The following is a 12619-nucleotide window of genomic DNA, read 5'->3' on the forward strand; positions in this document are numbered from 1 at the left end:
CCTCAGAAAACCATAGGATTAAAAAATCGAAGTGGACTAAGCAGAAGGAAAGGATGCAATATAGGAAAAAAGGATTCTGAAATTCCATAGAGCATTTTTTAATCTTGTTTCTTCAAAATTATTTTTGTCACACCCGTCACTGGAAACATACTTCCCATATCTGTTCACTTTCCCTATTGCTAGTGTGGTTATTATGTGTCTTTTTTCCAGAATGACTGATAACCATGAAGTGTGAAAACAATGTGTCAGCTACTGTCTGTCTGGAGAACTTCTGAGTGACTGTTCATTCCTACAAAACATGGTTTTTGAGTGGTCCAAACGTGGTATATTTCGAACCCTGAGCAGTGGGGATTCACATTCTTATTTGGGTTGTACATAATAAAATACATGTTACATGTTATTTGCATAGTAATCTCTTTGTGTCTAATAGGATTTTGATTTAATAGATACAAAATGTGTTTGTATCTGTTATAAAAAGTAATTTTCATTATCTTGGATACTTTCCTCCATATGGTACATATGCACCCCGGTGCACTCTCCCAATGCTGAATTGTTACCTACTACTAGTATTTCTTAAGCTCCATGTGCCAGGAAGGAAGAAAGGGAGGGAGGGAAGGAGGGAAGAGAAAAAGGAAAGGAAAGGGAAAGAAAGAGAAAGAACTTAAAGGTAAAATTGTCTTGCCTCCGGTACCCAAGAAAAATAGGTTGTCAGATTTAATAGACATTTTTCTCTTAACGAATATTTCAGACCTACAAAACACTGCAGAGCTTCCTACACTTTATTTTAATAATTTTCAGGGTTTTTTTACAAAGTCGTCTTACAGACAAAATTATGAGAGTGGTCAGGGTAATTCTAAATGTTTCAGAATACTTGTGTTTTATTATGTATATGTACCCTAGACTTAAGGACTATGATATAATATAGAGTGTCTGCTAAATCTTTCAATAGATTTGGGTACAAAAAAAAGTTACCCACAACAAGAAGTTATGCAAATTACTAAAATCAAATTACAGGCTTGTAATTTTCCCTCTCCCACTGTTCCTCAGCTGATTCTCTTCTCTGTCCCCACCCTAACTCTGAGGCCATTATTGACTTTAAAGAAGCATCAGTTCTAATAGTTGAGGGCTTTATGCTCACTTGGACTATACATGTTACAAGGTACTTAGAAAGGAAGTTAAGAGTTGATACACCATTTAAAGAATGATCAGTTTGATAGCTATGATACATAGTTACCAAGATGTATAATTTTTAATAAAATTTATTCTAGGGGCGCCTGGGTAGTTCAGTCGTTAAGCGTCTGCCTTCAGCTCAGGTCATGATCTGAGGGTCCTGGGATCGAGCCCCACATCAGGCGCCCTGCTCAATGGGAGGCCTGCTTCTCCATCTCCCACTCCCTCTGCTTATGTTACCTCTCTGGCTGTCTCTCTGTCAAATAAATTTTTTAAAAATTCTTAAATTTATTCTAAAAACACATTCAAATCTGATCAATAGTTTCAACTTAACACATGGAGCTAAACGTAAATCAAGAATAAAGTAATCGATTGTGCCTCAAGAACATGATTTAGGTAATGGTATACGTAAGATGGATAAGAAGAATTAGGGGCTGAAGTAGGTTGAAAAACCTTGCATGTATGTATACTTATCACAATGAGTACTTCTTACTTTATAGCAGAGAACTCAAAATCTTTGAATGAATGATAAGGCTTGGCGTCTTTTAGCTAGAAAATTCAGCAAGCATCTTGTCATTGGAGCAGACTCGATAGGCTTATTCTTAAATATTGACCTTAAACATTCATTTGACCTTAAACATTCATTTCTCCCCACCCACCCCCCGCCCCACATATAACTGAAGAGTCTTTGGATCTTTGGGATTTTCAGGAACCATGTTTCATTTTCCATGCATTCAAGCACTGCTTAGTATTTGTTTAGCACACCAACAGATTTAGTATGTCTGAACCATATAATGTTCTGAAAGTAAATTAAACATGTATACACTGACCACTAAAAGACTTGTAGAATTAATGATACTCCAGTCTCTCGACGTCATGAGTTACCAAGATTGACATTAACACAGTGGTGAGAAATTTTTAAATATTCTGAGCTTCATGATGTGACCATACTGAGCACTCCAGAAAAGAGCAGATTATAACCCAAAATACCAAGTTGAAAGAACAGTACCTCCAACATCACCAGGAAAATACAGGGATAAAAGACACATCATGTAGAATTCATCCCACAGTTAGGGGAATTCTGATACTTTCCCCACATTTAATAAAGTTATATCAAATGTAAACACTAAGCAGACCTTAGAAATAATCGGACCAACCCTTCCTCATCTTTGTTTTCTTGGCTCAGCAATGGGTCAATGTGCAATTTTAGTTGTATTTTTATTACAGAGCATATATTTTAGGCAGAATTCTACCACTTAGAAATGTAACATCTCTGTCCTTCATAGGAACAACACAATAAATCAACAAATGTCTATTAAGCCCCAGGCACATGTTCAATACTGGGATTGTTAGAATGTGGCACTCTGCTAAGCCCCATATGTAAAAAGACCAGCATAAGATACAACGACCAGGTAGAGTCCCTCCCCTTAAGTAATTTATAATCTATACATTTGAAGCTATTAGAAATTAATTCAATAAAACATAGTAAAATGATTACTTGGTGCATAATTAACATGACATGCCTTCATCTTCTCGGCTCAGTTAACCTACTCCCTTAAGAGTCAACACCTGCTTCAAAAAAGTGTTCAATAAAAGTTAAGAAATTTCAGTATCACAGTTTTCTAAAATGCTACATTCATTATTCTAAGTGAATTACTTTGTACATTGTATTGGTTTTCTTTCCTTGTCTTAACAAATTATCAAACTTAGTTAAAACAACATGCATTTATTATCTTACAGTTCTGCAGGGCAGCAGTCTAAAGTGGATTTCTTAAGCTAAATTCAAGATGTCAGCAGGACTGTGTTCCTTCTGCAGACTTCCGGGGAAAGTCTATTGCCTGGCCTTTCCCAGCTTCTGGAACCTGCTTGGATTCCTTGGCCTCTGGCCCCTTCCTCCATCTTTAAAGCTAGCAGCACCAGGCTGAGCCCCTCTCGTGCTGACATCTTCCTGTTCTCTCGTCTGCCTCCCTCCCTCTAGCCCTGTGATTACATTGGGTCCACCTGGATAGTGAAAGAAAAGCCTTCCCCTATTTGAAGGTCATCTGATTAGCAGCCTTAATTTTACCTGCAACTTTAATTCCTCTTTGCCATGTAGCAATATATTCACATTGTTGGGTGTACTGGGAGGGAAGGTGGCAGGAAGAGAGACACATTATTCTGTCTGCCTACCACATATATTGTCCCAAAGATTTCCTGATAGAAATTTTAAAGTAAAATATTAATTTCTACACTCAAATTGGTCAGTCTCAAGGTCTAGCCTAGTGATGGGTATCAAGGGCACGGATTGCATGGAGCATTGGGTATTATAGGCAAACAATGAATCATGGAACACTACTACATCAAAAACTAGTGATGTAGTGTATGCTAACTAATATAGCCCAATTGAAAAAAAACAATAAATCCCTGGGATTGCTAGAAAACTCTTACAAAATGAATGTTTATGACTTGGACCTAACCAGATACTACAGTTAATAGATACTAACTTACCACTTAAGAAAAAGTGCAGTAATCACACTTGTATATTTTGATGGGTTGTTGATGTTTCTTGGTTTTCACCTGCAATGCATACTTTGTCATCAGCTCGAGTAGAAATATTCTCTAAATCTTCATTTAATTCTGTATATTTCTGGGTGCTTATCTTCTCTCCTCCTAATTTTTCAGCACCCTTAGAGAAACCAGGAGTCTCTTCTCTTTTTTCTTCCTCTTTGGAAGGAGCAGGCTTTTCCAGAGATTCTACTACTTCATTTCTCAACTCATCTTCAGATTCTTCAAAATTTCTGAAAATAAGAGGTAAAAATCAACTTTATGATATCAAAACAATGAAAAATACATATGAAAGTGTTTCCCATCTCACTTCCCACCCCCACTGTAGCAATTTAATAGTTGCATTTTCACCCAGGTAATGAATTATTTATTATATCAGTCTGGCTTTCCAGACGGACTAAAAAAAAGCCAATATTGGGATAATCAGTATTCTGTTTACTTGGACTTGTGTTCAACAACCTTTATTATATTTGTTAATACCCATCTACTCTTAAAAGGAGAGGAAGAGAGAAGAAAAAAAAAGAACAAAACAGCTGCCATATAGTGTGCCCTTATCATACACCGGCAACTGCCTAAAGCACTTTACGCATACAATATTTTATCTAATACAACACTTTGAGGTAGACATTCTCACCATCAATTTATAATGAAGCTGAGGCTCAGAGAGGTTAATGAAACTTGCCCAAGGTCTCAGATATTGAACAGTAGGACTAGGAATCGAAATTGTATCTAAGACCTCAGCATGGATATGCTTAAAAGGGGAGAAGGCAGGAGACCAAGAAAACCATCTCAATGATCCCTAATATTTACATGGCAAGTAAAGAGGCTGAGGAAGATCTGGTAGGAGCCAAGAAAGTGTTAATCATGGACACCAAGGAGGCAGAGAATTTCCAGATAGGGAGCAGCCAAATAAGAGTAAGTTAGAAATGACAGTTGGACCTGGCAATTTCAAGGTAATAGATGACCTTTGCAAGAACATTTCAGTGTGCTATGTGGAAGGAACCACCAGGGGATCAAGAAAGCAGGAGGTAAGCAAGCAGTGACAAGGAGTTTAAACTCCTTTGAGGTGAGCCTGGCTCTGAACAGATGATGTTAACTCAAGAAGATGAGAGCAGTGATTTTTTGGTGTTTCTCAAGAAGGGACAGATTTGGGCATGTGTATATCCTGAGAGGAAGTAGGTAATAGATGTTAAAAATATAGGAAAAGGACAGATAATAGATAGGAACACGTTTTCTAAGAAAGGCTGGGATTCGGGGCACCTGTGTCAGGAAGTGCTTTCAGCAGGAAAGAAGACAGTTTTTTGTCTCAGAAGGAAGATAAGGAAAGAGAAGGCAATGAGGACTCATGTGGATAGAGAGAAGTTACGAGACTAGACAAGACCATTCACTCACAAACCACGTATTATCTCTATGAAATAGGAGGCATGGTCACATGATGAGAGTGAGGTGGATGGGGGTTAGCCTACTGGGTGGAGGGTTTGGAAGGAAGCAAACCAGGCATAGGATTGCCAGATACCACAGAGGACCTCACTAAAATTAGAGACCATAAATTTGGGGTAGACCAGCAACTAGAGCTCCCACTGTGAAGCTATCATTCCTGAGGTACATGCTTACATGAGATCCTCCCTTTATCTTCATTCCTTTGTAGTTTAAAGTATGATGTGTCTAGGTATGAATTTCTTTTCATTGTTCCTACTTGGTTATTGTTTTACTTCCCAGATATCACAATTTAAGGCTTTCAATGACTGTAAAAAGTTCACAGCTAAAATTGCTTTGAATATTGCTTTTCTCCGATTCTCTTCTTCTGAAACTCCTTTTAGATGTATGTTGGACCTTCATGACTCTTAACTCCTCTTTCACATTTTCCATCATTTTTTACTTCAGGTCTGTCTTGCAGTTCTTAAGTCCCTCATTAACTGTACCTATTCTATGTTTAAACTGTCATTTGATTTCTATTAGTAGATTTTTTTTTCATTTCTAGAAGTTCTGTTTGGCTAATCAGATATTCCTGCTCCCTTCTGATCGATCTTCTTTTTTTCTTATGTTTCCATTCCTTAACTTTGATTAAATAATTTTAGAAATGCAGTTTTAATTATTATATAAATATTAAATATTCATAGGATAATTATATTATCTGAAGTTCTTTATGGTCTAATTCAGCTATTTTTTTGTGCTTGCTGTCTCTTATAGTGGATTCTATTTTTAGTTGTGAACTCATGCTCAGCAGTGCCTTAGTGAGAAACTTTAGTGTAGCCTGGGTTGAAGTTATATCCCTCCAGAATGTTTCAAATTTATTTCTTCTAGAGATCCCAGAGTATTATGATTTCTTACTATTAATTTTAATGTTTATTTCTCAATATACATGTTTCCAGACCGCCAAGTATTGTAAATTCAAACTCTAAATCCAAGTGAATTCTTCTCCCAGAGATTAAGACCAAACAGACAAGCTATATTACTGAGATATTTTTTCCTTTGTACTTTCCCTTGCACTGAAGTATAGCTCTTCAAGGGCTCCAGCTAGCAAGCATGTAAGGGAACACACTGAAGAAAACAAAACCTGTTAGATATGCAGGAGGTGCACAGAGATAGAAAGGGAAGGAAGAAAATTTAAAAACAAAACATGAAACTTCTAAAACAAAATGATCCTGTAAACTAAAATTCCAAAACATGTGAATAAATATAATGGTAAGAGAAAAATAAACAAAAAGAAAAAAATTTAAGTGGGACCAGGAACAAGGTCTAGATGGAATTACTCTTAGGGAGAATTTTTATAACACTCTTTAGCAGTTTGGACCCAAAGAGAAACAGACAATCCTAAACACTCTTTAAGTATGCTCAAAATGGTAAAGAACAGCATCCATTTTTAAATATTTTCAAATTAGGGTAAATAATTATGCAGTAATGAAACAAGAGCATATAAAAATATGAACAAACAAATATAATTCTTAGGAGATATATAATCATTTAAATTAAAAACTTAATAGATGATACCCAGATAGTTTTGAAAATAGTATTTATGAAGTCACCTAGAATGGAACAAAGAGATAAATAAAAAATATGAAAGTATAATTAGGTGTTACTGGGGACATTGAGAAGCTTGAGAAGATTGAGAAGCTCCAAAACATATCGACTTGGAGTACCAAAATGGACAAAATAAGAAAAGCAACACCTGGAAAAGTAATGGGTAAAAATTTCCAGAACTCAAGATAGTCATGGATCTCAGAAGAAAGTGAGCCAAGCAGGATGAAAGAGAAGTCCAGACCAGACATACAACAGTGAAACATAAGAATATAAAGATAAAAAGAACATTATAGATGTGCTGGGGATAAAGTTAGCATATCTATAGAGGGAAAACAATTAGCATTTTTCTCATCAACAATGATAAAGATCAGGAGAACAATCATTGTCAACCTAAAATTATATACCCAACTCAATTACAATTAAAACAATAAAAAAAATTGGATATGCAAACAATAAGTGTGTTTACCAGCCACTGAACTATCTTAAAGAATTACTAGAGGATATACAACAGCGAGAAAACTGAAACCAAAGGAAGACCACAGATTAGAAAAAAGAACATGGCAAGTTCAGAAAATGATAAACTACAATAGCAAATTAAGTTTGAGAATAAAAAAAATGTTATTTTTTATTTAAAAAAAAAAGGTAAAATAGAATTATATGATTTGATGTCTCAAACGTAGAATGTTCCAAACTTTAAAAAAGGGTATAGGGGCAGGGTGGGCAGTAAAGAACAACACTGATCATTGTTAAGCTGTATGATGGATACATAAGGTTTCATTACACTGTGCACTCTACTTTTATGATGTTTAAAGTTTTCCACAATAAAAGATGTTTTTTAAGTAAAATTATAACTCTAGGTAACGATATCAGGATGGAAGGGTTTTAGTGGTTAGATGTGTTTGTCATATTTGTGAGGAAAAAAAAGACCACTGGACAAGTTCTGAATTTGTTATATCAATCCATAGGAAGTACATGAAAACTAGCTATTAAAAGAATAAAAATATAATCTGTATCTTCAAAACTAGTTTAGAGGAGACTAGAGTAATATAGAAAAGTTTGTCAATGTAACAAAAGGTTAGAAAAGAAGAGGGGAAGGAAATGACAAATGAAAGCAAACAAAAAACACAAAACCAACCTAAAAATAAAGCCAAATATGTCAATAATTCTAATGACATTTATTATATTAAACTAATTAGGAGGCAGAGGTTATCACAGGACAAGAAGCATATCAACCAGCTACATGCATTTTATAAGAACACATTATAATGAAACCACACAAAAATAATGAAAATAAAATTTAAAAATACACATCAGCAAAATCCTAAAAAATATAAAATAATTGAAAAGTTGTAATAGCAATGTCAGTATCCAACCAAATAGAATTTAAGACAAACAGTTTTAATAGGGACAAAAATTAAAACACGTAATGTAAAAAGGGAGGAGTATGCTACCAAACTGATAGAACAATCATAGTTTCTATGTATTTAAAGTACATCAAAATGAGATAGAAATTTGAGGAGAAATGATCATAGCCACAAACGCAGTTGAAGATTTTAATGTACTTCTATCCAGAAGTGATAAGGGGTGGGGGAGGCTATAGAGCAGTTTCACAAAAAAAATGTTTTAAGCTTGATAATTATATAGAACATATGTGTCCCCGGAATAATAAGAATATGCATATTTTCAAATACATATGTAACAATCATAAAATTGACCCTGTACTGAATAGCAGAGGGAGTACCAATTAGCTTTTTTAAATCACTAAAATTCAGTTGATGGTCTCTGTCCAAAGTACAAGTAAATTGGAAATTCTGATTTTAGAAAGTGATTAAAAAATTCATTAGTCAGAAACTTCAAATTTGACTCATACCATTAAGAAAATGAATAAGAAAACCCAGACGGTGAGAAAATATTGACAAAATATAGATATCTAACAAAGAACTGGTAGCAAGGGTATACAAATAATGCCTATGACTCAAAAACTACCAAGACACCACATACACCCATTAGATTGGCTAAATTTTTAAAAAGAGACCATTCCAAGTGTTGGTAAAGATGGAGAGCAACTAGAATACTTAGGCACCATTTTGGGGGATATAAAATGGCCCAATAGCTTGGCAGTTTTTTAAAAAACTAAACATTCACCTACCACACAACTCAGGCATTCTATTCCTATGGTTTTACTCATGAGAAATGAAATTTATGTCTACACAAAGACATGCACATAAATATTCATAGCAGATTTATTTATAATAACCAAAGACTAGAAACAACCCAAACATCAGTCAATAGATGAATATATAAATAAATTGTGGTATATCTATATAAGGAATACTACATAGCAATAAAGAGGAATGACTTATTGATACCTATCGATTTGAATGAATCTCAAAATTATTATCAAAGTGCAGGGTTTCCAGGGAAACCTAAAAAAGATTTGTGCATCTGGCTTTTGTCAAATAAAGTGAATACCAGTAAGATTTGTGGAGCCCTCCAGATTTTCCAAAGAAATATTTATGCAGAAACATAACCGGTTTGGACCTAAAGGGACACAGACAATCCTAACTGAAAAGAGACTGCTGGACTCCAAAATTCTACAGGCAGGAAGCAGGCTGAGAAAATTCTTTCCTCCCTTCCTTCTTTCCCTTCTTTATTTGCTAGGCAGGTTGGTTATGGAAAAATAAACAAGTAAGACTAGATAGAAAAATACTGGAAAAGGAGAGCATTTAAGGGAACTATCCTTCCAAAGTAACAATTCATATTATAAACAACATGTTTATAATACAATAATTGCACTAGAAAGAACGAGTTGGATGCAAGTATATATAAAAATGTAGTATATCATAGAAATGGCATTTCAAGTTAGAAAAATGAAGATTTTCAATAAATGTTGTTGGAATAAGTAAGGAGTTATTTGGAAAAAAGTAAAGGTGGAGCCATACTTTGCAGTGTAGTTTAAGTGAAGTTCAAGAGGAATATATTATTTAGCTAACTAAAAACTTAATCATAAAAGTACTAAAAAAATTCTGGTATCATTTCTTATAATTGGTAAACCTAACTAGATAAAAATGAGAAATTTCTACATGGCACAAGCCACTATAAATAAAATCAAAAGGCAAACAAAAAGCTGGGGAAAATATTCTAGAGTCATATTAGAGATAAAAGATCAATTTCCCTAAAATGCAAAAGTTTCCCCAAATCAACAAAATGTTAATAGTCTAATTTTTTTAAGATATTATTTTTTTATTTGACAAAGACCCAGTGAGAGAGGGAACATAAGCAGGGGGAGTAGAAGAGGGAGAAGCAGGGTTCCCGCTGAACAGGCGCCCAACACAAGGCTCGATCCTAGGACCCTGGGATCATGACCTGAGCCGAAGGCAGATGCTTAACAACTGAGCCACTGAGGTGCCCCAGTTACCTAATTTTTTAAACAGCTAAGGCTATGAAGAAATTTTCCCCAATGAGGAAATAAAGATGGTTATTAAGCATATGGAAAGACAAAAAAGAAATGCTATTTAAAACTAACTCAAAAAAGAAATGCTATTTAAAACTAACCTGAAACATCATTTTGAACCTATCAATTGTGCAAGTTTGGTAAAACACTAATCAAGAAAACGTGCAAGCAGGCAGGCACTTCCATACTCTATCAGTGGAAGTGTCCATAGGTGTAACCTCTGTGAAAGACAACTTGACAATAGCCAATTACAAACATCCATATTATTCGACCTAATACTTGACTTTCCTGGGTATTTAAACTGCATGTATACTACTATTTGTATATTATGATAGGTATTCAGGCTACAGTGGTAAGTGACAGAAGAAAATTGCAGGATAGCATGTATGTTAGGAAACTGTTTCTATAAAAAAAGAAAAAATACACACATATAAAGATCTACATTTTGGCTTACAGCTTAGTGGAATTCCTCAGGAGAAATGTGCACAGGAGGCATACCCGACTGGTTGATTCTAGAAGGGGAATTGTGTGGCTGAGGTAAAGAGATAGCAAGAAGACTATGAAAAGAGTATAACTTCTGAATTTGAAGCCATGTGATGGTATTACCTATTTAAAAAGTAAATTATAAAATTTTTAAAATTCAAAGGATTCCAAATTTTAGAACTAATAAAAGAGTTCAGTAAGGTTACAAGATACAACATCAATAATGTTCCATATGCTAGTAGTAGCCAAGTTGAAACACAGTGAAAGAAAAACAGCTCCATCAAAAATGACAACAGCAACAACCACCAAGTTAAGTGGTACCTCTGTTGTGAGTAAAATTTACAAAAATGCCGAAGGATATTTTAAGAAAAGACATAAAGAGACGCCGAGCTATACTACATTCATGGATGTTCCGATTTATGATCGTAAGGATGTCAAATCCTATAAATTAATCAACAAATGTAATCCCATTTTCAGAATCCCAACAAAGTTTTTCATGACACTTTACAAGAAAATGCAAAGATAATGTGGTAAGTAAAGGGCATCAACAGCTAAGATAATTTTGAAGAAAAAGATATGGAGACTAGAAGCAGGTATGGGACTAGGCCTACCAGATACCAAAAGATATGGTAAAGGCACAGTAATTTAAGATGGAATATCACTCATGCTGAGATAGGAAGTGATGTCATTGGGAAAGAACAGAGAGCCCAGAAACAAACCCTTGTGTGAGTGAAACTTGGTCTCCTCAGCTAGGTCTGAGACTATTGTCCATATCTCAGCAATAGCATTTTAACTTTCCACCAGTGCTTCATTCAGGTATCCAGACAGGACCTACTTACGTATCATCATCATCAGATCTTGGTTGTTCCTCATCTACTTCAATGCCAGAGGCCATTTCCATACTCCCCTCATCTTCTTTAGGAAGCCTTTGTTCTAATGTTCCCACTGTTAAAGAAATAACAGAGAGATTAAAGTCTCCCAGCCTATGTACACAATGTAGGGTATATATCCCAAATCCTGTACTGGACATCACCCATGAAGGTAAACCTTCAAATTGTTTCCATTAAAACAGAGATGATGTCAGGTTTTTTCCTACATAACTTCAACCTTGCTGCAGTCAAGAGCAATGTAGAGACAGATTTTCCTAAAATCTCAGAAGCTAAAAGAGTTCACAGAAGAATTAAAAATGCTGGCTTCAAAACATTGTCAGCATAGTCTATGTCTAGCCTACTTTCAACTCCCACTTGGGGAATTTTGCTACGCATGTCTATATTAGTTGGCTTTTCCGGAATAAACCACCACGTAACTTGGTAGTTTAAAACAGTAGCCATTTATGGAGGTCTCTATTCTGCCATTAGGCAGTTTGGGCTGGGCTTAGCTGGCTGGATCCTTCCAGTCTCTGTTGGACCCAGTCACCCATGTGCTGTCACTTGCCAGAGCAGCTGGAGGAAGGCTGGCTGGCCTGCTATGGCCTCTCTTGGGATGGCTTGTCTCTCTTTTCCACTGGTCTCTCATTTTCCAGCAGGCCAACTGGAGCTAGCTGAGAGATAGACAGGTTTCCAAAAAAAAAAAAAAAAAAAAAAAGGCAAAAGCTCCTTGAATACTCAGATTTGGCACACCACTGCTTCTATTCCTTTCTTCTCAGGCACACAAATCACAAAAGCCAGTTGAGATCCAAGTGGAGGGGAAAGAAGCCATTTAATGCTGGAGGAGCTGCAAAGTCATGTTGCAAAGGGCAGGGATACAGGGAGGAGCAAAGCACGTGCTCATTTTGGTCACCTACCAGAATCTGCCTCCCCCACCTGCACTCTGCAACCATCTGGCTCCTACCAGGCTAAACTGCGTTTCACATTAGTCTCCAGGAAAAAAACAAAACAAAAAATTCCTACCCACTGCTAACAAGTGGGATTAGAAATAGGAACTTTTCTCCAAAGTTGAAATTAAAAA

The 12619-nt window shown here is 35.6% G+C and overlaps 1 protein-coding gene across 1 annotated transcript in view; it reads right to left on the reverse strand.

Annotated features, from left to right (window-relative positions):
• Window positions 1-2348: 2348 nt before the first annotated feature.
• The window catches only part of NEK5 (NIMA related kinase 5), a 59610-nt gene continuing 49339 nt past the window's right edge, over window positions 2349-12619 (reverse strand). Inside the window, exons 21-22 of the mRNA XM_032314184.1 lie at window positions 11512-11617; window positions 2349-3947 (exon numbers count right to left, since the gene is read on the reverse strand). Coding sequence (XP_032170075.1) covers window positions 3680-3947; window positions 11512-11617 — 374 coding nt within the window. The 3' untranslated portion in view covers window positions 2349-3679. The remainder of the gene's footprint in view (window positions 3948-11511; window positions 11618-12619) is intronic.

Source organism: Mustela erminea, chromosome 15 (genome assembly GCF_009829155.1).
Source record: "Mustela erminea isolate mMusErm1 chromosome 15, mMusErm1.Pri, whole genome shotgun sequence".
Lineage (NCBI taxonomy): Eukaryota > Metazoa > Chordata > Mammalia > Carnivora > Mustelidae > Mustela > Mustela erminea.